This window comes from Salminus brasiliensis, chromosome 21 (genome assembly GCF_030463535.1).
Source record: "Salminus brasiliensis chromosome 21, fSalBra1.hap2, whole genome shotgun sequence".
NCBI lineage: Eukaryota > Metazoa > Chordata > Actinopteri > Characiformes > Bryconidae > Salminus > Salminus brasiliensis.
Genome location: NC_132898.1, coordinates 22,294,511 through 22,321,980, shown reverse-complemented (window position 1 = coordinate 22,321,980; position 27,470 = coordinate 22,294,511). Strand labels below are relative to the sequence as shown.

The 27,470-nt window shown below is 41.1% G+C and overlaps 3 protein-coding genes across 4 annotated transcripts; 2 read left to right on the top strand and 1 right to left on the bottom strand.

The window, feature by feature from the left end:
• The first annotated feature begins 800 nt into the window (after positions 1–800).
• On the top strand, positions 801–11,689 carry dennd2db (DENN/MADD domain containing 2Db). Its single transcript, XM_072665944.1, has 12 exons — positions 801–864; positions 3,278–3,376; positions 3,970–4,252; positions 4,678–4,747; positions 5,073–5,150; positions 6,126–6,266; positions 6,419–6,567; positions 7,348–7,519; positions 8,344–8,394; positions 9,771–9,852; positions 10,280–10,522; positions 11,272–11,689. Exons 2-12 carry the CDS (start codon positions 3,289–3,291, stop codon positions 11,358–11,360), a joined length of 1,446 nt encoding a protein of 481 aa, XP_072522045.1. The 5' UTR covers positions 801–864; positions 3,278–3,288; the 3' UTR covers positions 11,361–11,689.
• On the bottom strand, positions 11,480–20,451 carry dram2b (DNA-damage regulated autophagy modulator 2b). Of its 2 annotated transcripts, XM_072665945.1 has the most exons (9): positions 20,323–20,451; positions 19,877–20,037; positions 17,015–17,166; positions 16,858–16,925; positions 15,643–15,785; positions 14,917–15,094; positions 14,455–14,537; positions 14,242–14,334; positions 11,480–14,129 (listed from the first exon to the last, which is right to left on the bottom strand). In XM_072665945.1, exons 3-9 carry the CDS (start codon positions 17,143–17,145, stop codon positions 14,013–14,015), a joined length of 813 nt encoding a protein of 270 aa, XP_072522046.1. In that variant the 5' UTR covers positions 17,146–17,166; positions 19,877–20,037; positions 20,323–20,451; the 3' UTR covers positions 11,480–14,012. The 2 variants fall into 2 exon arrangements, with proteins under 2 accessions (XP_072522046.1, XP_072522047.1); XM_072665946.1 differs by lacking the exon at positions 19,877–20,037.
• A 1,662-nt stretch (positions 20,452–22,113) lies between these two features.
• On the top strand, positions 22,114–24,856 carry LOC140543246 (synaptonemal complex protein 3-like). Its single transcript, XM_072666304.1, has 8 exons — positions 22,114–22,159; positions 22,244–22,295; positions 22,837–22,880; positions 22,973–23,090; positions 23,229–23,328; positions 24,045–24,143; positions 24,222–24,326; positions 24,803–24,856. The coding sequence occupies exons 1-8, from the start codon at positions 22,114–22,116 to the stop codon at positions 24,854–24,856; spliced, it is 618 nt and encodes a 205-aa protein (XP_072522405.1).
• Positions 24,857–27,470: the final 2,614 nt, after the last annotated feature.

Genomic DNA, 27,470 nt, shown 5'->3' with positions numbered 1-27,470 from the left:
AGAAATGTGTACTTAGTATATGATGTATCATATATGTATCACATATATGTAAAGTGTATATATGTATCATATATATCATTTATAATGTAGAAACCTACTTAATAAAAGGTCTTCCTTGCTATAATAATTACTGTTATATTATTTTTATTATTAATCATATTGATCATTTATTAATTTAATTTTTAAGTTCTATGGCTGCTGATTTCTTATTAAGTGATGTTTACATAAAGAATTGTTCACTGATTATGGCACCAGCTTGTCAGTTTAAAGCATAAAAACTGTAAAACAAAATTTCTATGGATATACCATATATCCAAATGTTTTTGGACACCCCTTCTAATGAATACACACACACACACACACACACAGAAAAGGCCTGGGTGCTTGTCTTCTGTGCAATTGGAAGGATGTTGAGCTGTACTGGAAGCTCAAGGGCCCTTGGTACAGATTGGGTTTTAACCATTGCCATCAAGTATGGAGGAGCTGTTCCAGTGTTTTAAATCTGATGCTGGCAGCAGCTCAAGCTAGAGGAGAGAGCAGCAGCAGAAGAGTTCAGTCTGAAGACACCGGACTCACAGTGCCCTCTTTTCTCTGAGTAAACCACGTCACCTATTTCTCTTCTCTCAACAGGTGACACGTGTCGTCAGGTAACCTTTGATTTAATGAAACAAACGTGCTTTAAACCCGCGTGGATCAATTATGCGCCGTTTCCATGGAGAGGAGGCGGGGCCTATTTATACAGCGTGGCTATGGATTGGGGGCGGGGTAATGTCAGCTGGGCTGTGAGTGTGTTAGTGAAGAAGCTGAGAGGGAGAGAGAGGGAGTGTGTGTGTGATTCTGAGCAGAAGAAGAGTTGTACAGAAAGTGAGTAAAACGGCTTTATTAAGCTCTTTTTGTGTTTAAATTAAGATGATATATTAATATCGCAGAGCTGTAGGGTGAAATGGCAGTTGTTGAGCCGTAGAGAAGCGTCGAATTAAGCAGAAGGTGTTTGTAAAGCTGAATCTGGTTTCTCTTTGGATCTCTTACTGGAAACGTTGCTGGATGTCTGTAAACTCTGCACTTAATCCTCCCACGTTTCTCCCTAAAAACTACGAGCAATTATTCAGTCCATTTGTGTTGAAATCAGGGGTGATGATTCATCATTTACTCTAATAATGGAAACCTTGCTTTGTCCTCTGCTGTCTCATGCTGGTCCAGTCATGTTTGTTAATGGTAAAGTTCAGTGAACTCAGTCTCTGAACGGGTAAATGCTCTTTATTCACCTCAGTACACATCTAAAGAATGTTTTGGAAGGTTTGAAATGTATAAAATGTGATTTTACAAAAAATAATATCAGTAAAAGTAATCAGTAAAATAAAAAAAAATATTGTTCTGTTGTTTAAGGAAGGTATAACATAAAACAGTAGCAATCCGTAGTGTTTCCCCCTTGCCATACTAAATAAACTACCTGGAGAGTGTTCAGTTCAAGATTTAAACAGTGTTTTTGCTGTTAATGGGTGTTGTTGTTGTTGTTGTTGTGCTCAAAATACAGAGTTAAAAGGAAGATTTAAGGGGGAAGTGCACCAAATGTTCAAAATGCCTGCATAATTAACAGGGTGTGATATCAGCAAAGTCATTTGTAAATAGTCAACATAAATAGTCAGGATTGTTCAGGGGTGATGAAAGGAACCCATAGTCTGAACCTTTCCCACACAACGTTCTGGGTCTGGATACACTGCCTGATGCCTGACACACTGGTTTACTATAGTTTTGAGGAGACTTTGGGTCTGAAACGTGTTCTTAAAATCACACATTAATATAGTGGAGGGATACATGCAGGGCGTCCTACAACAAAAAAGTGGTCTCCAAAGAAAAGGTATTTGTTCCGATTTGACACCGTTTTACCGCCACGGTGAGAGTTTTACCACACTCACCATCCCATATAAAACTCACAAGACACATGTAGGTTCACTGGTGGGTTTGGATAGGTAATTGAATGACTGTATTTGTGTTGTTGTCATGACAACCAACACCTGGTTCCATTCACAACGACTGTAAAGCAAGTAGTCTGTAAGTTTCTTTTTGACGAACCACTGTTTCACACCGAACCCACTCTGTGTTCACCTCAAACACTGAGGTATGAAGAGAGAATTTTGGGAAGTTGGCAGAGTTCCCCTTTATGAGTACAGTTAAAGCACATACAACAATGTCAAATTGATCAGTTCTGATATTCTCACCTTTTAAAGTCACAAAATATTGAAAGCAAAAATGACTCTCAGGTGGTTTGTTACCCGTCATGGGACTGTGAGATCATGGAGGCAGAAGTTCACCTGGCTGGCAGGACAGGCTCAGTCACATGCAGAGTGTGCGCGCGCTAACCTGTGGAAAATGACGTAGGTGTTGCTGATACTGTAGAAATTCCACCTTGAATTTAAACAGAACTTTAAGATTAGTCAAATAGCTTAAAGGAACACAGGGTTCCAGGGTGCTGGAGATGGGTTCCTTTTCTTGTAACAACAGTGGAACCCTTTCTAGTGCTATATAGAGCTATCCACAAAAGGTTTTCCACCAATCCAAGGAACGCTTTACCAGGCAAAGAACCACAACTCAAAGCGCCTCAATGGTTTCTTGAGTTGTCAGTTATTTATAGAACCATTGTGTTTGTGAAAGAACCTTTGAGGAACAGTGTAGTTTAGCCTAATATCAAATCATATGAAAACCAAAATATCAAATAAGAGAGAGTAGAAAATTCAGTCAGGATGCCTTTTTAATCTTTAAGTGTGGGGATTTTTGGCATGCAGTTAACTGCTTCCATTACCCATTAGCTCATGCTTGCGAATGGCTGTGGCATTGCTGGTGAATTAGACACTGAACTCCAGCGGAGTATACCTCGCCTCATTAACACACTGCTTTACTGGAAACAGTTTACTGAGTGTTCATTGATGGGGAAGTCCAGTTCGGCACTCTCAGGATTTCCTTGCTGCTTTCACAATCACTCCTTTATTGGCCCCTTCTGATGAAGGGGTCAAGCTGACATCCTGACTGAGAACCTTCTACCCCCCTAATACAGCACAGATTAAAAAGTCCCGCAGTTTCCCCTCCTGCATCGTCACAATCTCACAAACACACTCTGAGCAGCTTTCCATGAAATTCCACACTTCCCAGCAGCGGAGCGCCAGGAACACCGGGGGCGGTTCTGACCTGTTCTATGTTCAAGGCGAGTGGGACAAGCTTGCGGTTTTATACTCCAGCACTTTCTCTTTTTCTTTCTTTCTTTCTTTCTTTCTCTCTCTAGGGGTGTGTGAGATGTCTGGTCAGACTGATGTTGATCCCGGGCCGATGAAGAAGATCAGCTCTATGTTCTCCTCCCTGCAGGAGAAACTCCACAAAGACAGTAAGTCTCACACACACACACAGAAGAGAAGCCTGGTCTGTGTTCCACTCAGCTTAGTTTGACTTGTTAGTTTGAATCTGTGCAGAGCAGTGCTGAACCCTAATACAGCACCGCTAAAGCAGGTTGAGCTTTGTGCCGGAACGCTGCCGTACTCTATTAAAGCTCAGCTGAACCAGGCCGAGCTGTGCTGGAGCCCAGCTGAACCGAATCCAAATCCTACCGTACACACACAGATCTCACATTCATTGAAAACAAATGTGCATCTCTCACACAAACGTGCGTCTCACATAGACTGATGGTATTGTCTGCATGGTTGCACTTCCTGCTGTGTGTTTGTGTGTGCGCTATAAAGGGTGCATTGTGCTTGAATAAAGGCCCTTGTCTTGTACCTGTGTTGCTCTGCTTTATGGTCACAGTAAATACACAGCCTGACTCAGCACTGCACTGTAAACACCACAGACAGGTCATGTGATCAGAATCACAGCCGCGTCTGTCTGGGGCAAGTTAGTTGTGAATGTAAAAGTGCTTTTCAGTGTGTAAACTTGACAATCTGGGCTGATCTGTGATCAAGGATGATGTCTGTGTGCTTTTAGAAGGTGAGAAGAAAGTATTAACCCCCCAGTCAGCGCCCCCGCCCAGACCTCCTGCACACCCCAACAGGACACACAAACCTGGCCAGACGTTCTTCTTTGAGCACCTGGTGGTGGTGAGTCTGAAAAAGAGGGCGGATGAAGGCTACGAACCCCACATCAGCTATCAGTTCCCCAAAGCCACCAGCAGATTCCAGAAGGAGGAGGAGGAGAAGTGCCTGAAAGCCATCACACTCTTCTGCTTTCCGGAGGGGGTCAACTGGGCCCCCCTCACAGAATACCACAGGTACCACACACGGACACACACTCTGAGGATGATATTTTGCGTTGCGGTTGCATGAGTGTGTACCTGGTGCTGCTCCAAAGCAACCCAGTGCTGTTTTCTTCCCTCCTGAACCTCCTGAAGCCTTAACCGTTTCTCTTCTCCTCACACTGATACTGTTGCTGACCTCTCACCAGGCTATCTGCATGGTTTCGATCACACACTTTACAGACAGAGCAGATCAAACAGACTCAGGTTTCTGATTCACTTCTGCTGTTTCGTATTCAAAGTGTTCGGCGTTGAGCTGGGCATCACTTCAGAGTTGGTTCGGATTCTGACTCTGATTATGATTCCCATTAGGATTCTGTCTTCACATCATAACGTACGTGTGGGTCTTCGTGAAAAATCTTTCTCCGTATGTCTGAGTTGAGTGTTTTGTTGTCCTGCAGTGAAACGTTTTCATTTGTTCTGACTGAGATTGATGGGAGCAGGAGAAACGGCTACTGCAGACGCCTGCTGGTAAACAACGCATTTACTCCTCTACAGTTTCCTTTATCAGCACTTACTAAATTTAAGTTGGCTTGACTAAGACTATAGCAGGCTCCTGTCATATCCTATCTACTTAGCTACACCATAGCAATCACCTGAGATACCATAACCACCATGTTTGCACAACCAATGTTAGGCTAATGTAAGGAGAAAAACTATTGGCCAGTGATCAATTTACATGCTTCTAACTGTATGTTAATCATCACACATTCTCCTCAAACTGTGTATAAGTGTTCAGTAATCTTTACTAGATTTGTGGGTATGAATTTAATTACTGACCTGTTTCTTGTTTCAGCCAAATGGTAAAGGCGCACGCCCCCCTGAGGCGTACTGCATAATCAGCAGGCTGGCCTGCTTTGGCCTCTTCTCCAAGGTAAAGCAAAGAATTTAATTACTACACACACACACTCACAATGAGCTACCCAAACTATTCACACTGCCACATTGTGATCCACAAAAGTATTGGCACACCTGCTCAGTCATTGTTTCTCCTGAAATCTAGGGGTTTAAGAAAAGATGATACTACTTTTCTAGGAGTAACTGTATCTAAAGTCCAGGGAAGGCTTTCTGCTAGATGTTGGAGCATTGCTCTAAGGATTTGCTCGCATTCAGCATGTTAGTGAGGTCAGGATGTTGGATGATCCTCATTTCCAACTTCCCGACCATGCCAAAGGTTTGGGTTGGAGCACAATCATTCCAGAAAACATGCCTGGCATGATGCCAAAAGGTCATGTTTATCTGCCCCAGAGAGTCATTTGGCAATTCTATTGGCAGTACTGCTCTACAGGGACTAGACAAGTTGTGTGTGCATTTTCACATCTGTGTCAGCAATGGGTGTAACTTTAAATAGCTGAATGCATTCATTAAAAGGGGTGTCCAACATGAAAATACCCCACATGTCCAAATGTTTGTGATCATCTTAACTGGTGAAGAGTGAGTGTGATGCTTGCTTGACCCTTTGTAAATCGTCTCTGTGCAGAGATTTTTTTTTCAGAGAATGCAGATCTGATGGTTCACAGTGTGGAGTAATAAAGGGTCGAAAAGAGAACTGGGCTGACTCAGCCTTATAACACTGGCCCGTTTCTTCACTCGAAAGAACACGACAGTTTCACATTGAACTTTCTCTCGCGCTCTCTCTCTGATGAGATTAGACATGGCATGTTTTGACTCAGTTTACCCAAACAGCTCAAGATGTTCCATCAGCTTTTCAAAAACTCAGACTTTCACACGCGGCAGTCTGCGTCACACTATTGTTTTTAATGTAATGGTGAATCTCAAACTGAGACATGAAGCAGATTGGGGGTGGTGATCCTTTCTGTAGATCTCTGTCTTTTGGTTTGTTCTGTAGATCTTTGATGAGGTGGAGAAGAGGAGACAGATCTCCAGGGCAATGATCTACCCCTTTATGCAGAGCCTGAGGGAGGCGCCGTTTCCCGCACCAGGAAACACTGTAAACATCACAAGCTTCATTCCAGAGTCAGGAAAAGAGGTACCCACACACTCGCTGTGCATAGAATCTGTGTGAGGACTGTGGAGCAGTAATGGTGATGGAGATATGCTTTTTAAAATTATAGCTTCTGTAAGGGTTCTTTATAGAACTTTACCGGTTAACCTTAGCCTTTCTGTCTCTGTGTGCTGTAGATAATTAGTCTGACGCGGCCACTGGACTCCTGGCTGGAACACGTAGATTTCCGCACGCTGTTCCGCTGCCTGACGGATGAGGAGGTTCTGCAGGTGTTCGCTGCCACAGTGCTGGAGCGACGAATTATCTTCATCGCAGAGGAACTCAGGTACACACTTCAGCCAATCACAATGCTGCTGGAATGTGCTGGCCAGTTTGAGCTCCGTCAAGTGCACATAGGTCAATTTGAACTCTAGCTGCCAGTATGATCTGAGCCCTAGTTGGAACACCTTGGCCAATCGAAGCTCTACCAGGTACATATATCAGCAAATTGGAGCTCTAACTTGTACACATTGGCCAATTGGAGCTCTAGCTAGTACCCATCAGCCAATAGGAGCTCTAGCTCAGTTAATCAGATTTTATAAATCCCTTTTATAAACTGGGTTAAATGTGCTAGAGCAGGAGAACACACTTTTTTTTATATACTGGTTCTCATGGCTGTGACATCATTTCATCACAGAGTGAGAATTTGGTGACTCTGCATTGGGGGTTCTGTTTCACCTTAAAAGGTACAGCAGAGTCTGACATCTAAGGCTGACTTCTTATTAGAGTGTCCAGGTCTGAAAGGTGATCTGGGTGGTGTTATAGGCTATACAGACTTAAGTGAGACTGAAACAGAACCGGTCTAAACTTGTTTCTATTAGAATGGCCTATTGTCAATAAACTGGATCAAAACATCTAAATCTGGTACTCAAAGATTTCCAGCCAGTCTGATTCAGATTTTGATCGTGATCTTATTTTGTGTGTCTGTGTCTGTCTGTCTGTCTGTCTGTCTGTCTGTCTGTCTGTCTGTCTGTGTCTGTCTGTGTCTGTCTGTGTCTGTCTGTGTCTGTCTGTGTCTGTCTGTGTCTGTCTGTGTGTGTCTGTGTCTGTCTGTGTGTGTGTGTAGTACTCTATCTCAGGTGCTCCATGCTGTTGCTGCACTACTGTACCCATTCCTATGGCAGCACACCTTCATCTCCATTGTCCCAAAAGTGCTGCTGGATGTTTACCTGGCCCCAACTCCGTATCTGCTGGGCATCCAGAGCAGCTTACAGCACCTGCTCACAGACCACACTGACGTAAGTGTGTGCTAGTGTGTGTAAACGAGAGAGATGGGTTTGTAATGACACACATTTCTGAAGCAGTTAAGCTGAAGTCTGTGTGTAAAACCTATAATTTAGTAGGTATGGTACCATGCTCCAAGTGTGTCGTGTGCATGTGTGTGTGTGTGGTCACAATTAGCTACCAGTTTCAAGTCTGGATCGTATAATATGCTTTAATTCATGTTAATTCATGAGTCAAGAGTTTGAATACATTCATTGTATTCAAACTCTGTTTCCCCTTAAATGGTGTAGCTTTTATATTCTGGTTCTTGGCCGCTCATTTTAACTCTTTGTTCCATCTTAGATGGTGCTGCAGTCACATTTTGTTGCCTTAGGTCGGCTTCTTGCTCAAACTCTCTGTTCCACCTTAAATGGTGCAGCAGTTGCATTCTGGCACCTCCTATGAGAAGCCAAGTTTTCTTGGTTGAGAGTCTCTGATGATTTAGGCATGCTAATTGGTGGGGTATACCCCTCCAGTACTTGTTGGCTACATTAACCTCGTAGTTGTGGGGGAATTTGGTGTTTATCTATAACTACTACTTTAATGCTAGAGGTATTATGAGAATGTGTTTATCTCTGTGGTTTTTGTTTTTGACGTTTGGGGATAAAAGCTTCTAGACTGAAGGGCAGCAGCTAAAACTGGTCCAGTGACTCTCATTAGTAAACCAGATTAACTAATGTGTGTGCGCGCGCACACACACACACACACACACACACACACACACACACACACACACACACACACACACACACACACACACACACACATTCTGACTGTGTTTTGTGTGTGTGTTCCACAGCTGCTTATCGTCGATCTGTCAGGACGAACGGGGAGCAAGTTCATTGCCAAAGTGAGTGCCGTTCTTCTACACATACACCCACGCATACATAAACACACTCCTCTATTCTAGTTTTCTGACTCATGTCCTACACCCAAGGACATCCACATGTCTTTTATTTAGGTGTGTGTGTGTGTGTGTGTGTGTGTGTGTGTGTGTGTGTGTGTGTGTGTGTGTGTGTGTGTGTGTGTGTGTGTTCATTTTCTCTAACACAGTAAACGCCTAATAATTCTCCTCATTTACACAACAGCTATTTAGCTTCTTGCGTTAGAGTTGTCAGCCTGCAGGAAAACAAAACAAAACTCGTGACTAAGGTGACACATTTTGGTCTTAATAAAGAGGACACCTGGGACACGCAGGCGTACGTTGTGGTGAGGATGTTGTAGCTGGGGGTTTAAAGTAGGACTGTATGTGTTTGTGAGGGCAGGACAGAGTTTAATATCTTGCAGCTATTTTGATGAACATTGTTACGTAAACATTTTACTAAAACTAATGGTCTTTATAGCTTATATTGTTAAATCATTTCCTTTTATTTCAACTTTTGTGTCTTAAAATAAAATAAAAAGTGGAAAAAAAGCAAAATGGCACAAACTTTTTACATAATCATTTTTTTTATATTAATATTAATAAATACATGAATAAAAAAAGTCAGGTAAAGTCCAGCTGATGTGATCTGGTCTTTATTTACATTACATTTACAAGTATTTTTAGGCTGTGGTCGGAAAGAGCTTGACCAGTGGTTGGTGTAGATACAGGTACAGGTAAAGCCGTAAAATCAATGTGAAATCCCAGACATTTTACACAGTTTAAAAACTCTGGCCAGACAATATTTTACATTCCAAAAAGGGGACGTGTCCTCTTGTCCTCAGCCTGCTCTTGACCAGTAGGTTCTTGACCTACACTAGGTTGATGGTGTAGCTGGCCGACCAGCATGTCCAGCAACACCAAGTTCTACTAGCATGACCAAGCTGGTCAACCAGCATTATCAGCAAGACTAAGTTGATCGATTAGGACCAAGCTAGACGACCTTGGTGGACCAACTAGAAGAACTGCACTCAAATATATGACCAGCTTGATCATCAAAGACCAGTTAAGATCATCTGAAACAACCAAAAAGGGTCTTTAGCTGGATTTTGGAGCTTTCGTGTACTTTATCCAGCTATATTATCACTAACTCTAGCTATGGTCAACTAGCAGTTGTTTGCAGGACAGTTTGTTATTAGTGTAATAGCTAGCCAGCCTTCAGAAGCTAGTTTTGCTCATTTCTCACTCTTTCATTGCTCTCACACAGCTGCTGACTGGCTTAGTGTGGTGAAAGTGGCTGGTGTGTGGATGGGGTGAACTGTGTAAGATTAGCCTTAACGTTAGTGATGTTACTGTGGCTGTAGATCGGAGATGAGGACACACTGATCCCGACCAAACTGCAGGAGGAGCTGCTGCAGGCACTGTGCATGAGAAGACACAACGCCAGTGAGTTTCACTACTGTTCTTATGAAATGCACTTATATGCTAATTTGCATATTTATTAATAATACTAACTAGTTTTTGAGCATGTAGTATGCAGTACGGAGAAGTGTCAGTTAAGTATACTTAAATGTAGTTTTTAGCTGCATTCCGAAGCCTAGGCTGGAGATGAGGTGGGCTGTATACGAAGGGTCCTTCATTTTGGAACCACCTTCTAATGCGTAGCGGCTGAGAAATGCTGCCTAGGCTTTGGAACGCAGCTTTTGAGTGTGGCTTTGATGGAAACTATTATCCCATAATGCAATGTGAAATGGAAAGGAAAGGGGGAGCTACTCACTTCTGGAGAAATGTGGGGGGGGGGGAATGGCAGATAACGATGCAAGTGCAGTGGCGTCAGTGGAGCTGACGTTCCCACTCTCTGTCCGTCCTGCAGCCACGGAGGAGCTGAACCAGGTGGTCTCCGAAGCCTTTGTGACCTTCTTTGTGCAGACTGTGGGTCATTTTGCGGATCACATTAAGAAGTCCAGGGACCGTGAACAGCCCGGGACGTTCCAGAAGAAAAGCTTCCTGAAGGCTGTGGAACCCAAAAGCAGCCGGACCTTTGTTAAACAGTTTGTCCAGACGCAGATGTTCGATCTGCTCGTTCAGGAACAGGAGAAACAGCCCAACCATGAAGGTTCGCACCAGCACACCACCCCACACTCTCTCATAAGCTGTTTTAATCAGACTAACAGTATGTTCTCATTACCCATCTGTATAATCTTCATAGAAATCGTCTACGAAAAACATAAGCTGTGTCCAAAACTGCCCTATTCACCTTCACCTACATGTGAAAATCCAGATCACTGTATAGGGCACTATTACAGGGAACAGAATTCAACAAGGTAGTGAACGATCTGAAATCTTGTTGTGTGGGCTAAGTATTCGCAGTCTGAACTGTAAGTCTTCCTTAGAGAAGCTGACAGCTGTGAATCTTCAAACCAAACAATGTAATGGATTATGGGTATTTTACATCCGTTTAGTGTATATGTATGTGTATTATGGTCAGTTATTGGACAGTTACAGTGTATCTTTACAGTGCATTTCTGGACACCACTACGAAGTCAGTTCTTGAAGTTGATTTGCTTAAACAGGACAAAAGCATAAGAATATGAGACACTTTGATAAGAGCCAAACTGTGATGGCTAGACAACTGGGTCAGAACAGCTCCAAAACACCAGACCGGTCTTGTGCAGTGTTCCCGGTATGCAGTAGTTAGTACCAAACTGTTGTTTGATTGGTTTTTATAACCAATCTAGTAAATAAGGGTGTGTATTGTGTAACTACATTAAGCCTAGCTGTAATCTAATGTTCTTCATTTATTTAATTTGCTCAGTCTAAGAGTGGATTGTGACATAACCGTCTCTCTGTGTGTGTTTTATTCAGGTTTCTTCCATAAGAAAGTGGTGGAGTATCGGGAGAAGAGAAAGAAGGAGCGAGCAAAGAATGGCTGGGTAAAGGGGGTGGTAGTCTGAACTGTGTGTGTGTTTCATTTCTGATAAACAGTGTTTGTGTGAGACTTTTTTTTTTAAACCTGTGTGTGTGTGTGTGTGTGACTGCTGTCTGTTCATCTAAGCAGAAAAATAAGAAGCTGTTTGTTATATATATAAAAAAAGCTTTATTGGTCAGTTTTGTGACTCTTGCTGGAGATCCTTCAGCTCTGAACTGAGAGAATCTGTATCTGAAAATCTGAATGTTTTATTGTGGACTGTTATATGTGTTTTTATGTGGCGCTCATGCTGACAGCATGGACGACTGAGATGCACTTTGGTTTTCTTAACAAAAATAAAACAGAAGAAATGAATCAGAGTCTGAATTACTGAACCACAGCTCCCAGTGCAAACCAGTTCATCATCGAAGCCATCTACTAATTTACTCTCCACAGTCCTGAACCCAACATCATACATGTGCAATACAACATCATGTATACAGTGGTTCCCAAAAGTATCGGGACACATTAATTACTTAAATTAAATGTGTATAGGTGCATTATAACACATTTAAAGGGGAGCTCCACTAGTTTTTCAATTCTAACAATAATTAAACAGTTAGGATTTGGTGTGAAACACCATCTGAAATGATGTTTCCACTTGGGGACTGACCTTGGATACAGTTTTTCAAGAATGGCACAAATGTCCTAATACTCTTGGGGCCACTGTATGAAGCTACATAACTTTTCTCCGTTCATGCTAGAAGAGAGGTCATATAGTGGGAGACGCCTAAAACATAATTTTATGATGAATGTAAAAAATTTAATAAAAACTGTTCGATCTCTCTAAGTCAATCTTTAACTCTATCAAGGCATCTTATGACATTTTAGCAAACTGAAATTAAACTGTACTGATGATGCTAACCAGCAGCTAACAGAAACCTTCATTCACATTGCCATTCTGTAAATACAGGCTAACATGGGTAATAACTGGTATTAATTAATAAGCACTAATCTAACAGTGACGTTGAGTCACTTTTTGTTTAAATAAATGTTTCTGTGAAGTAGCGTTAATCCTAGCTAACACTGATGTGGCTAATAAAGAGTATAGCCACTCCGCGTTTTACACCGTTCAGCTGTTCGCCGTTAGCCATGTTATTTTTTCTTTAAGCAGCCACAACTAGAGTAAATGATAAGGATTACATTTTTAAAAATCAGTGTGATTAAAACAGTACAATAATATAAGTGTGTGATACAGTAAAGAAGCTCAGATTCAGTCAGACTCAGGCTGCGCTAACATGGTATTTAAAAAGATGATACACTGGGTTAATAATACAAATCTGGAAAATAAAAAAATAATTATCAACAACATTGAGAAAATAAAACACTGATAGAGTCAAAGATGGCGATAAGTTGCCACCATGTGAGCTCAGTCTTTAGTTAATAGCGCCATCTGGTGAGTGAACTGTGCAGGTAGAAAAGCCCTGATCTAGTGGTAGTTTACTACTTGTGTAGCTTAGAGTGTTTGTAAATCTGCAGTCTAGGCAAACAGGGCTCTCTGACGACTTCTTGTCGTTATATAGAACCATTGATAACATTTTTTTTTACCACTCTGAAGAACCCTTTAACAAGGCAAGGAACCAACTACATAAGCATTTAAAATGGTTCTATGTAGCGCCATTGCATTAAGAACACTTGAGGATCCCTGTTTTTTGTTTTTTTTAAGTGTGAACAACAGCACCCTGTAATCTGAAAGTGTTTTTCTCAGGCTCATTTACAAGAGTCCTTTTCCTCAAAGCGTCAACACAGTCTTAAATCTCTGAACTGGTCGCTTTGTAAAAGGACGTTAACTTTAAAAAGCTCATATCCTGTATTTTTGTATTTGTATTTTTTATGTACCCGACCTCCATTTGTGATATATATCTATGTATCTAATTAATAATTATTTTAGCACTTAAAACTGATCCCCAATTACTATTTATTCTTTAGAATTGCACATACTGTTTGTTACTACACCTTTAAGACTGATATGTAAATTACCTCTGCTCTGATTGGCTGCCCTTGATTGATTGAATCTTTCATATAGTGCAAAGGAGCAGAGCCAAACTGCTGCAGAATGGGTGGGGCTAAGATTATGTAGACTGAATGGGTGGGGCTAAACTTTGTTAGGCTAAATGGACGGGGCTAATCTGAGTAGGTAGAACGGGTGGAGAAAAACTTCTGTAGGCTAATAGGGTGGAGGGAAACTGCTACAAGCTAAACGGAAGAAGCTAAACTGCTGTAGGCTGAGTAGGTGGGGCTATACTGCTGTAGACATCCCAAAACCAGTGAGCTAAAACAGGCAGTTTTCTGAGGCAAACAGCATTTTTAACAATGTTTTTAAAGTAAGCATTTGGTTTTCCAGGATATGAGCCCTTTAACGTATGTAACAAATTATTTTGGCTCATTTCCGCTATTCTGTTCATTATGAAATTGTCCCAATTTGAGGGCAGCGATTTAAATAGTAATTAAAAAAATAAACATAAACACTGATCTGCGAGCTGCTCGAAGTATTACAAATACAGAAATACACTCAGTGAGATGAAAATTCCCAGGATCCACAGAATTCCTCTTTTATCTGTAGACCCTGTTGTTTTCAAAACTATCCAGAAAATTGTCCTCAGACAGAAGAGCAGGACCATGCCTGTGTGCGTGTGTGTTAGATGGACCCTGCGAGCAGTGGTGATGTCTCCCTGGGAGCGTATGTATAGTTCTGGTGGGTGGAGTCATGCAGGGTGTTGCTCTGAAGCTCTGCCTCCATTCTCAGGTTGATCTTCTAAAGACAGAAGGTACACACACTCAGTAATTACATGACTACCTTACAAAGAACAAAACTGTGTGTGTGTGTGTGTGTGTGTGTGTGTGTGTGTGTGTGTGTGTGGTCTTACTTTAAAGTCTCGGATGTAGGTGAGGAAGAAGCTGACGAAGGAAAAGGCCAGAGACCACTCAGACACTGTACTGGCCATGTGGGCCGCATAGCCCTGACAAACACGCACAGACACAAGACCAAAACATTATAACCATGCTTATGTACACTATTAATAAACACACAAAGGAATACAGCAGTGCATGTACATGGATATGAATATGCACACACTCACAGTGTCAGTGGGGTCCCAGTGCAGTTTTTTGGGCACATCCACGCCGGACAGGCTGCTGTACATAATCACTGACGACACAAACACTACAGCACAGTTAAAGAACAACACTGACATATAAGAGTGATTTAAAAAACAAGAAAATTGCATTAACACCCCCTCACACACACTCATCTGTTTTTGAGTCCAAAATATTTATATATTTATCTATATATATATATATATATATATATATATATATATATATATATATATAAATATGTTAACAACTCATTCAATTATGTCCATGGCTATATCTATGTCCCACCCACAGATCTTTGGACCCCACCCACAGGTCTTTGTGCTCTTTCTCCTTGCCTACATGCACTGTCCCAGCCTGCCGGTTACTACAAACACTACATTTAGAAATATAGTGAGTGTGTGTGAGTGTGTGTGCCTGAGTGCAGTTGCAGCGGGTAAGGATACTGCTGATGATGCTGCTGAAGGTCCAGATGCAGAGGGTCAGTCGGGTCCAGAACATCTTCTTGCCATGGACGTGCGGCTGCATGAAGTAGGACAGCACCGTCTGGACCAGGATGTACAGCGCCCCGACTCCGAATGTCAACATCGCCCCCACCAGGTGCAGAGAGAACAGTGTCGTTTTCTAAAGCAGAAAAAATCAAGACTACTCTGTTCTTCCCCACTATGAACACCAGGGGGCACCACAGACGATGAAGGTAATGAAGCTTCAATAAAGGTAAAGGTGCACGTATTTGTCACTGTACAGTGTACACTGTACAGCGAAATGTGTCCTCCGCATTTAACCCATCTGGTAGTGAACACACACTCACACACACACACACACACACACGTGTTAGGGGCAGTGAACACACACACACCCAGAGCGGTGGGCAGCCAACTCCAGCACCCGGGGAGCAGAGAGGGTAAAGGGCCTTGCTCAAGGGCCCAACAGTGGCAGCTTGCCGAGCCCGGGAATCGAACCCACAACCCTGTTATCGATATCCCGGCGCTCTAACCGCTGAGCCCAGGTGAAAGGTGAATGGCTAAAGATATTATATATAATTTAATGCCTTTCATACAGAAATGACAGTGCCGATCAAATGAAAATTATAAGGCATTATAATTAATCAGTCTGTGATGATGAGAGTGTGGATCATTATAGCGCTGTTTAAATGATCACTGCAGTCTTACCTGAAAGTTAGCCACTACACACATGCCGAAGGAGCTGGTGCAGCCCAGCAGAAGGCCAGTCGTGTTCAGCAGGTGAAGTCGCTTCTGTTCCAGACCGATCAGAGCCTGCACCTGCTTATAGCGCACATACATGGTGGCAATACCTGCGGAAACACACAAACACAGAAGTATGTATAAAGCATGTTCACCCTACTATTATAAATCCACCTTATTTTCCATTAAATAATGGGGTAGCCATCTTTGTTTACTTTATGTTAGAACATCTGATACAATAAACATACAGTATTGTGATATTATTATTATGACATGACCTATATGGTTGAAGACCCTATATTTAAAACACGCTCCCCTTACCCTTACCATTTTGTGGAGGTGAAACCAACACCAGAACATCCTTACCAGAGAATTTACTCGGTTATGTAGCTCTATATGGGGGTGGGGTGGTTAGGTGTGTTGGTAAGGGAAAAAAAAACCCCAAAAAAAACAACAAAGCAAATGCGTCTGGAGTTTACCGGAAAGCATCACAGTGACCCAGATCAAATGTAGGACAAGATGTTGTGGTCAGATGAGACAAAAATGAGATTATGTGTGGCCCAAAGCAAACACTGCCTATTTCTTAACAAACACCCTCCCCACAGTGAAGCATGGTGGTGGCAGCATTGCAATATGTGAACACATTTATTTAGCAGGACTGAGCATCCTATTTAAACATTGAAGGACAGGTGGCTAGACAGGGAGATACTGCAGGACCACGTGCTTCAAATTTGGGAGGACCTTTGAGAGAAAAGGCTGTACAAAAAATGTGAATGTTTTACACTGACCAAAACTGCAGTTCTACAAACATCATCCAAGCAACCCAAAGAACTGACCATAAAATGTGCATATGTCCAAATGTTTGTGGACACCCCTTCTAATGAATGCATTCAGCCACTTTAAGTTGCAACCATTGCTGACACAGATGTGCAAATGTGCACACACAGCTTGATTAGTACCTGTAAATAAGTACTGTCAATAGAATAGGAGACTGAGGTCAGAACCTCAGTCTGTGCCTAATGCCAGGCTAATGCCAGGCGTGGGCTAGAGGGGTATAAAGTCCCCCAGCACTGAGCTGTAGAGCAGTGTAACTCCATCCAATACTTGTTATGTTCATGTGTTTACATTCTGAGTGAAAGCAAGGGGAGGTTTGTTTTTACAGTGGAAGCTTCTAGATCATACCAAGAAACGCTGACACGTTCAGCATGATCCCGAACACACACCTCTCAGGAGCCATAGTGCCAGTGTCACTGCAACACACAACACACAGCACACACAGATTGGTTATGTTTAAGATGCATAAAGTGTGTGTGTGTTTACCTGTCAGTCTATCTCTCACCTGATGTACGGGACGAGCGGGTCAACGTGCCCCAGACTGACCGCTGTGATGTAGGCAAAGATAAACGTAGCCGCCGTCCAAATAACCAGTGCCACGGGCAGGAAACACATCCCCTCCTGGAACCACCACATCTCTTACACATACACGTGATCCTGCGGGTAGGAACACACACCATATGAAACCCAGTTCGGTCCAGAGCTCTAAATACTCCTCATCACCTCTTAAGGCTGGTTCATACCAACTGTGGACGTGGACACGGCACAGTGTGCACTGTAGCGCCGGACCATCCGCAGTGCTAAAAGGTCATACCGTCCCTGGCGATCATGTGCTTTGATGCCACGGCTGAGAGGTGGCACTGTAGCGCAAAGCTATTGAAGCCTGAGGCTGGAATGAACTGCTCTCTTCTGCAGAGTACAAACGTGGAATAAAGGACCCCGGTATTTATATGTAAAGGAATTTTGGGATTGCATATTTAGGTGACGTTACAAGGAGATTACACTGTATTTTTGCATTTAATTAAACATCTTTCAGGTGCGGTGTGTATGGTGGCCAGGAACCCTTCTACAACGGACGCAACAAACACGCAGTAGGTATAAAACAGTCTGAAGCATAATTAGCCATTACAACAGAGTTAGCGTATTAGCTCATGGCTAAAGCATTAGCTCAGGGCTAACATATTAGGTTGAACAAAGTAAGGTGATTGGGGTAGCATTGATCAGAATAGCATTCAAAGAACTGGAACAAGTGGACTTCAGCTAGTCTTCTAAAGGAATTCACACTGTTACAAGTCCTCAGGTTGAGTGGTAGACACAAGGTCCTCTTTGTGACAATCTGAACTGGCTTAATGAAGTTCTGTAGAAGGCAGGACATTGGTTGGTCTGGTGACTTTCAGAGTTTAGGCACAATTTATACACAAAATTTAACTAAATTATTAAAATATATATTTGAGCCTAGTTTGTCAATTTCTCAGTGACTAAAATTATTTTTTATGTCAACCCCTTTGTTCTGTCTGGTCAACTTACATCTGACTTAAAACCGCAGAAAAATTGCTCTAATAAAAAACATGTGACCTGCACTCAGCGATGTCACTTCCTCTGGGGAGAAACATGAGGAAGGCAGTGAGATATGGCACAGTTCTTGTCTCATTATTTTGTATAAAAGGCTGAGCACACACCAACAGTATCTTAATTATGTTAGATGTGTTATTGCAATATTGAGTAAATCTCTCATTTAATTTTTTAAGTGATAACATGAAAACAAAAAAAAAATTGTTTTTAGATGTGTCGTGCAGAATCTAGTTTGAGGAAAGTACAGAAGTACAAAGTGGTGGAAAATGTCAACTATGTTATCTTCAACTCGGTTAATACCTTATATAGGTTAAATATGTTATGCTAGAATGGGCCAATAGCTTAAACTGTGGATCCACCCCAGCATCAGCATTACCATCAGCAGGTTTGAAAAATCCACGTCAGAGGTCAATAACCGTGGTGTTCTCAAGCGTCCTGTCTACAACCAACTGTCTCTCTTTCTTACTCAGAACAATCTACAGGACCCTGACCTGTCTGGCTTCAGAGCAGCACACTCTACTGAAACTGCTTTCATTGCAGTTACAGATAAGCTCCATGCAGCCAAAGCTGCCAAACGGTCATCGGTTCTAATTCTCCTTGACCTCTCCGCAGCTTTTGACACTGTGGACCACAAGATCCTTCTGTCTATCTGTGGCGGCCTTGAAATTACCGGCTCTGCATGGCGATGATTTGCATCATACCAGGTAACATAGCAGGGGGACACGTCCTCGTAGTCTCTCCACTGGTGTTCCACAAGGCTCGGTTCTTGGTCCTCTTCTTTTCTCACTCTACACTAGCTCTCTTGGTAAACTGTCTGACACACATGGTTTCTACCCGCATCTCAGCATGTCTCGCTGATGTCTCTTCTTGGATGGCGGCTCATCACCTTAGACTTAACCCCAGCAAGACAAAGCTGCTGTACATCCCGGGAACTGCTGGACTTCAAAACGATCTTGCCATCTCCTTTGAGAACTCACTGGTCGCTCCTTCTACAGAAGCTTGAAGCCTTGGTGTAGTCATGGATGATCAGTTATCGTTCTCAAGTCATGTAGCAAACATAACTCGGTCATGCAGATTTCTCCTGTACAACATCCGGAGAATTCAACCCTTCCTCTCTAATGAAGCCGCCCAGGTGCTCGATCAGTCTCTCGTCACTTCAAGACCTGACTACTGCAACTGTCTTCTGGCTGGTCTCCCTTTGCGCACCATCAGGCCCCTGCAACTTATGCAGAATGCAGCGGCACGGGTCGTCTTCTATTAATAGTTATAAGAACTATCAAATCACTTGTTTTAACTCAATTCAATAACTCAGTTTGAAAACAGGTATAAATAAATAAAAAAATTACAAAAATAAAGATATTTCTAGAGGAGTAAATCAGGAGTGACCTATTAGTGGTGTTTTTAATGTATTTAATCTGGAATATTAAAGCAGTATTGATTTGTGTTTCTGTGCTGTAAAGAAATCCAGCTTGGATCGAGATAAAGTCTCAACTTAAAGTCTCTAAGTTATGAATATTTAGTGTAAATATATTACTATTCCCCTCCCTTTGTATTTTATGAGCTCTGTTTATACAACAGTTGCTTCACACCTCACAATCTAATTGGTTGAGAAGTGCTCTAACCATGCTGGTATTTGTGATAACAGCACACCTTTGTTCCGGGGAGCAAGGGGAGCCATCTGTACCATATATATTATATATACATACAAATAGTCACATATTCTCATAGTACTGATAAAGCACTGACCGCTGTACACTGTGCATGAGAGCAGTGGATCATCTCTGTAACTCCATACCTTTAAGTCCAGTCCAGTCTGAGAAGCTGCCTCTGCACCCAGGTCTCCCAGTCTAAACGACCAATCAACAGCTTTCCTCTTTTCAGATGAAATGAAAGCCACCGTATTTTCTTTTAGCATCACAGGTTCTCACTTCCTCTGGTTAGACTCCCATGAGAGTCCTGTGACAGAAATAACACTTTACCCTCAGTTTACTGCACTTTTCTTTTTTTTTTTTTACTGTTAATTAAATCTACAGACCTGTTTGAGAGCCGTTAGAGAGTCTAAACACGATTCTGAACCGGTTTCATTCTACTGTAACTGAATTTTAGTGAGTCTGAGAGCAGATCTGCACATACAGCCAACCAGCTCTCCCTCTGAACGAGTTTAACCCACATAAACACACTGCCCCGTACACACTCTCCACAGTGCGGCTGACCCAGCTCAGAACACCACACCGCGCTCACCTGTTTAGGGGGGCTGCTGACGTCACCTAGGGGTATGGCCTGGCGGGGTCATTTCCCCCTCACCTGAAGAAAAGCAGCGGCAGATCAGACCCTGCTTTCTCTCTCACTGTGAGCTCAGTCCACTTCCTATCAGCTTCATGCGCCTTGCTTACGTCATCTGCACTGACCCTGCGGTGCCTGGTTCCACCAGCAGGGGGACACAGGCTGTTATAACCGTAAATCATGAGTAGAGGGCGCACTGAGACACAGCCGTTATAACCACCATCAATGTAAGTCATCAGCAGAGGGCACACTGAGTAATAGGCGCCATAAATCATATTCATATATTTTAGATATTCAATAAGTGTAAGAGTATGACATCTCCTATATATTATACACACACATTTTGTTCAACATTATTTTTATTAAGTTATTAAGTAAAAATAAAAGTCGTATATGTGAAAGCATAAGCATTAAATAAGTTATGTGCACTTTGTTTCTAATGCCGTTATAGAGAGAGAGAAAGAAAGAAAGAGAGTACTGAAAGAAAGAGGGCATGTTTAGTGGATCAGCATAAACCAGTTAAGGCAAGCAAATAATTAATGCAGGTCTAAACGGGGGAGTGTGTGTGTGTGGGGGGGGGTTAGTAATAGTAATACAACTATTATTAAATACATTCTGAAGTTAATATAATTATAATTATTAATAAATAATAATAAATACATGTTAAATACATATTGTTAATAAACACGTATGCTGTTTAAAGAAAGCCCTCACTACTGACATTTTAATGCGAGGATCGATTCTCAAAAAGGACCCAGATTAAGTGATATATATATATATATATATATAATAAACGAAAAAGACAATAAGCATGGATCGGTGCAGTGTGAGCAATCAGTTCGCACTGCTGATTGTACTGATGATGCAGTAAGATGGAGCGAACCAGCGGGCTTCGGACGAGGCTAACAGTTTGCTAACTAGCTAGCTAGCTAATGGTCGACTAAACACAATCAGCACTTAGGAGTTTATAATCGTTTTCTGGTGAATTATTGTGGACATATTTACCACCGTCGTCTAAAACATTATTACTCACATTCAGTCAGACTATCTATGTATGTAGCTAGGCTATCTACAGTACATTAGCGTTAGCCTGTGTGCTAATTGTTACTCATACATTAGGATTCATTAGTATTGTAGTGTAACAGTTTTAACATTCTTTAGGATTGTCACTTTGTTGTCTAAATCGTCTTCCACACATTTGCAGGCTGATTTTAACTATATACTAGTGTTAGCTAACAGGCTAACCAGAGCTACTTAGCTAGCTAGTGCTAACCTAGCTATAAAATTGACTACTGGAAGAAACGGCACCTATAGCTACCACAGTACTGGCTTTAATATAAAATATATAGCTAATTTGCTTATCTAAATTAGCCCAAAGCATAATTAACTTTGTTTAAATCTATCTTTACTTCTCTGTCCTAGCATTAGCTGAAATGCTGACAGTAGCTAGCACTAGCAGTATTTATTGAGTAGTTAGCTAGATAAGCAGCACAGTAACATATTAGCTAGCTTTCTGCCCTAGTGTAAGTCGTTGTGGCTGTGTAGCTGTACAAACTCTATAATTAGTGAACCATTGCTTGCAATACTGACTAGCTAAACCTTACTGTCAATGTAGCAACCTTCAGAGTAGCTTATTTATATATCTACATATAGCTAGAGCTTTGTTTCTATATTATTTACACAGGCTTGTCTTCTAAATAAGTACAGATTCTCTCATTTATGTTTTACAGAGGCTGCAAAACACCAGCAATGCCTCTAAAGGATGTCAGTGCCAATAATGACACCAACAAACCTGGTACTGAAAAATGAAAATGGCTAAGAATCAGGTTACATTGATCTGCATTTTACAAAGGCCTTAGATGTGTGTGCTTTTGTCCAGGTGCTTCATTTAAAGGGAGGAAACGTCGCTCATCTACAGACATCTCACAGGGGTATTAAAGTGGTTTTGATCAAAATATACTGGTGTTACATTCAGAGACAGACTCTAACAGTATAATATTGCATGTCCTAAAGTATCCAGCCACCCTTCTACTGGGTTGTTTCAGAAGAAGTTGCTTTAAGATGTCTAACACACAAGTTGTTCACACACAGCCATGTAATCTGTATAGAAAAGCACTGACCAATAGAACAGGATGCTCTGGAGCAGCCATGATCTTATGATCCCAGGGTCACTGTGCCCAGTGCTGAGTGTGGGCTAGAGGCATTGAGCTGTGGAACTGTGTTCTCTGGAGTGATGGAGCTCAATCCAATACCTTTGGGGATGAGTTGGAGTGACAAAACTAATCATCCAACATCAATAACCGACCTCACTGATGCTCTAACACTTTTGGGGCTGAATGAATCAAGTGTAAAGCCTTCCCAGAAAAAGCAAACTCTTGGTTAGAAGGAGCCGGTATCAGGATACTTTTTACTATAGAGTGTAATATTATCTGTGACCTGTCTCAGCAAATGTAATTTTATTTGTGGTTGCAGAGGCAAGGTTATGAACATGGAGAATTTGCTGGACAATTTTGGAGGTGCTGTGATTTATTTTTTATATCAGTGTCTAAATAATGTTTGGTTCTGTTAGTTGGATGAGTACTGTTTTAATGAGCTCTTTTTCTGACAGCTGATATAAACAAATCATTTGTGGCCAAGAGGAAATGTTTTGAGTCCTTCACCAGCTCAGCTCTCAAAACAAGCCAGCTGAAGATCGAAGACATGTGGAAGTCCCAGCAGAAAGAGCGGTAACAAACCCAATAGACACAGTGGAGTAGCGTTGAGCGTTAGTGTTTTGTCCATAGATTTTGCATGTACAGAGAGTCTCTATGCATTGCTTAACTGATTACTGATTTACTCGTTGATCTGTTATTGCTGTATCACAGGGCTCAGATGTCTGATTATTACTGGACCCAGTTCATCTCCGTGTTCCAGCAGTGGAAATCAGACATACAGAGGACTAAGGATCAGGACAAGAAGCTCATGGTAATCTCTCTAACAATTCTGCTGGCAGGATCATAATGCTGAACAAAACTTTGTATGCCCACATTTGTCATTTTTTGCCTTTTGACATAATTTAAACGCTCTAAAACCTTTGTGCAAAGATTTTGATAGAAAGAGTACAGTTTACATTACATAAAAAGTACATTTTAACATTTCACACATTTTAACATCTTTTATCAGTGCATAGTTCTGAAGGTGATGATCAAAAATTATATATTTTTTAAAAATTGACTGAAATAATTTCCAATAATATTAAAAAAGACACTTACCTATTTCCTGATGCAAACATGAAAGTAAACACTGCTTAGCATATTGTGTAATTATTAGCTCCAGTTAGTGGTTACATTATTACATTACAACATTTAAAGACAATTTCATAATATTTATCACATTGTTTTGGCAACAAAATGCTCTAGTAGTGCTAGACTTATAAACTTTTCAAGCAGTAATTCTGTTGTCTAATGTTTTCTAATGAATTAAAATCAGTGTGAGGTCAAATATTTATATATATTCTATATGCACATTGTATTACTTATGCACATTGTCTTTTTATGGGGGGTTTTGTTAAACAACCTAAAGCACACAAATGTGAAGAATTTTACATTCTCTATTTCTTTACACACATCATAAAACAGTGAGTGCATCCATATGCCCTGCTGCTTCAGAATCACATTAATCAGCTACTTGTCTGGTTTCAGTCTTTGTTCCAGCACCAGCAGGTGATGTTCCAGCAAATGAGAGTTTCCCAAGGCCAGAGGCTGAAGACACTCAAGCAGCTTGTCGACCAATATGTCAAAGTAAACTCACTCAACACAATGTTTTTTGTTTAGGATGATGTTGGAAAGACTGCTTTAGTACCTGCTTTAAATCCGCAGAGCATGCAAGAGCTGCAGAACACCCATGAAGAGCAGAACACCACAGCAGTGAGCGAATTACGCCAGGAGATGGGGCTGCTCCAAAAGAAAATCCTCATGAACACAGTAAATTGAAGTTAGACTTAATCTAATAAAACAATCTGAGTGTTAGGTTGATTTTATCCACCTACACTTATTGGCTATTTTATCAGAAACACTGAACTTACTTACAGACCACAGCCCACCTGACCCTCTATCCCATTTAGCAAATCTGAAAAAAAACATTTTTTTTGGAGTGTTTTTTGGCCACACAACACAATGCATTTCATCCCTCTACCCAATTAAATCTTCTCAAGACTCCGGCATCAGGCAGAGTATTCATAACAATTTGGTGTAATAACTTTCTGTGAGGGAGCGTTTAGAAGTAAATACTGAAGGGTTGGTTATTCCTAAGACTGGGCTACAGGGTGACAAGCCCAAACATTAACATCAGCGAGGTGGAGCTGCAGGGGAGAGGTTTATGATAAAATGGGTGTTAAATTACTATTTCATTACAGCAGAATTTAGTGACAATGCCGATACGTGTTCCTTCTTCCTTACAGCAGCAGGAGGAGATGGCATCAGTGCGCAAAACTCTGCAGTCTATGCTGATATAGGTACTGTATATACTGTATAATACTGGACAACTAAACAAAAGCCTATGTTCACACACTCTGGTTGGCAGACATTTTCACTCCCTTAATGAAATAGACTGTACTGGAGTGTCTTTAGTTCTGGCTCATTTTTCAAGATTGAATCTGTTGTATTGATTTTCTTTACTTTAGTCCAGGCTTACTTTCATTTGGAATGAGACAGAGAAATAAATGTGTGTCTCTCAGAGAAATAATACATTAAATTGTACATTGTTTTCTTTGAACAGGTACTTTTATTTTTTAAAAATCAGAGCACTGTAACAGACAGACTGAGTCAGAACTAGTCATCTCACAACACTGCCAAAAATTGAAGAAGATAGAGCAACTGAAAGCTTTATCAGACAGAAAATCATGACTATTAACAATGTTTGTACATTTCAATGTATTTTACGATGGTGGGATTGCTGAAGTACAGATGTCTGTAGTCTGTACAACTGGCAAGCATTACACAAATAGATCATCAATTCAAAAACAAGACTTTAAAGGATTAGTTCAGCAACTTTAAACTTATCTCTATTTGATGTATCTGTAGTACACAATCAATCAGCATGGACAGTAATTGCAACACATTTCGCTGAACTAAGAAAATAACAAAAAACGTCAGCACCTTCACTTGCCCATTGATTTCAACTTCAGGGAAGTTTACTGTCGAAGCTAATCGACTGTACACTACAAAGACACCAAATACAAGTCAAACGTTGGACTTTTTGTTTACCTCAATGCCCTATCCTTACACATTGTCATTATTTAGGGGTGTAAGAAGTGAACAGTCCAGTCAGATAACGTCAGTGTAGAACAAGAGTGCGGTTCTACACCCTACCATGTAATTCACAACCATTTAATCTGCATAAACATTTGTGCAAGTGTAAGAAGTAGAAACACAAACCAACCAGGGCTAAGTCAGTGGCAGTGATTAGTAGTAATCGTTCATACTGGCTGTTCAGATTGTGGGCAGAAACATCTAGAAGTCATTCAAACATGTCTACTGTTGGCTAGCTAGCAGACAGATTGTCTAATGTTGCTCTGAAGTACGTTTAATTTATGCATATCATGATGTACCTGAGCATGACACAGAAAAGCACTGTTACGGTAATAATGATGCCAAAAAAACAAAAACAAAATATACACCAAAAACAGTTCTAATTAAGGCAAGTGATGACATGAACAGAACCACATGCAAGCAATGAGACACCATTACACACAGCCATTATTATTAAGCATAAATAAAAAAATGCGTTTTAGATTTGCTACTTGACTTTTAACATCAGGTGAAACATTTCTGCATAAATAACCACAGAATCCAAATTATAAGAAAAAACTTATTGCATTGGGCAGTAGGTGTTCAGTCCGGTCACTCCTTTTACTGTAAAACGTGTTTTGAAAAAATATGCAGTATTGGGTGACATGCCTGTATTAGTAACTCTGACAGGGTTTAGAAACTTTCCTCTGTCTTACCCTGTGGTAAACACACATGTTCCATGAAGAGTTTAATGGAAAATGTTGGAGTCAATAGTTGGCATTTAAATGTTTTTCTTTACTTTTATTCCATTCATCAGTTATAGGCAGAAAACTGCGACACAATGGTTTAGGCACAGACTGTGAAGCAACAGAGGAACATGAGCGTATTAGCATTACATAAAAAAAGTCTTTCACAACAGCGTAAGTGATAAAATAACAACGGCAGCTAATGTGTGAGCAGATTCCACTGCTAAACTCCAGAAAAGGGGGTTTCTTGCACAATCATCCGTGTTCAATACGCAGGACATAAAATGTCAAATCTGACTTGTTTTTGGAGTCGTTTCTGGACTTGCAAACTGTGTAAATCAGTGTTTTGCTTCACTGATTTAAACACCAGTGCAGAAAGTAAAGAGAGAAGACCAGACACTTAATTACTTAATTTTGTCTGCTGAATCTGTAGCGTACAGTCAGTTAACACAAACAGTAAATTCAACATGATTCTTTAAAATAAAAAACACAAATTCAAATTCACTTCTTATAGAAGTCAGTGGGCAGATGTAGAATTCTTTTAGTAAACGGTCACACCAGAAAAATAATAATAAGATGCCTGTGACCAACAGCACACTTGGAGTTGGGAGGAAGTGTCGTCCACCCACCCCTGAGAGAGCAAGGCCAGTTGTGCCCTCTCTGACTCCGGCTGCTGATGTCAAGCAGCATGATCCGGGATTCGAACCAGAGCACTGGAGCACTTTAATAAATTTGTGAATGGAACTAGTTTTCCAGAGTTCATGGTAATTTGTTACCACTGTAGTGATCTGTGTAGGATTTCCACGGTCTATGAATACAAAACAACCTTAAAGGGCCTATATCCTATGCTTTCGTGTTAACTATTTCTCCTCAAACTTCACTTAAAAGGTTTTTATTGATAGGAATTAAAGAGACTGTGCCTTTTAGACTGACAAGGGTTTTATGGACTAACCACATTTTTACTATGTTGCTCCAGTGTTGTAAAGTTAGAGGAAATGTCATGAGAACAGCTTTCTCTGACAATCTGTCTCACCTGTACTGCTGGAGTCAACCGGCTAGCACTTCACGTTCATGTATAATCTTAGAATTCAGC

What these genes read in the sequence shown, in the direction of transcription:
- dennd2db (XM_072665944.1), top strand. Translation starts at nt 3,289, where the DNA reads ATGTCTGGTCAGACTGATGTTGATCCCGGGCCGATGAAGAAGATCAGC. An exon ending in CATGAGAAGACACAACGCCA is followed by an intron (nt 9,853 to 10,279) that starts GTGAGTTTCACT and finishes TCCGTCCTGCAG; the next exon opens with CCACGGAGGAGCTGAACCAG. An exon ending in GAAACAGCCCAACCATGAAG is followed by an intron (nt 10,523 to 11,271) that starts GTTCGCACCAGC and finishes TGTTTTATTCAG; the next exon opens with GTTTCTTCCATAAGAAAGTG.
- LOC140543246 (XM_072666304.1), top strand. Translation starts at nt 22,114, where the DNA reads ATGCCTCTAAAGGATGTCAGTGCCAATAATGACACCAACAAACCTG. An exon ending in TAATGACACCAACAAACCTG is followed by an intron (nt 22,160 to 22,243) that starts GTACTGAAAAAT and finishes GCTTTTGTCCAG; the next exon opens with GTGCTTCATTTAAAGGGAGG. An exon ending in ATCAGGACAAGAAGCTCATG is followed by an intron (nt 23,329 to 24,044) that starts GTAATCTCTCTA and finishes GTCTGGTTTCAG; the next exon opens with TCTTTGTTCCAGCACCAGCA.
- dram2b (XM_072665945.1), bottom strand. Translation starts at nt 17,145, where the DNA reads ATGTGGTGGTTCCAGGAGGGGATGTGTTTCCTGCCCGTGGCACTGGTT. An exon ending in GAACGTGTCAGCGTTTCTTG is followed by an intron (nt 15,786 to 16,857) that starts GTATGATCTAGA and finishes GTGTTTCCGCAG; the next exon opens with GTATTGCCACCATGTATGTG. An exon ending in ACTGGGACCCCACTGACACT is followed by an intron (nt 14,335 to 14,454) that starts GTGAGTGTGTGC and finishes CGTGTTTGTCAG; the next exon opens with GGCTATGCGGCCCACATGGC.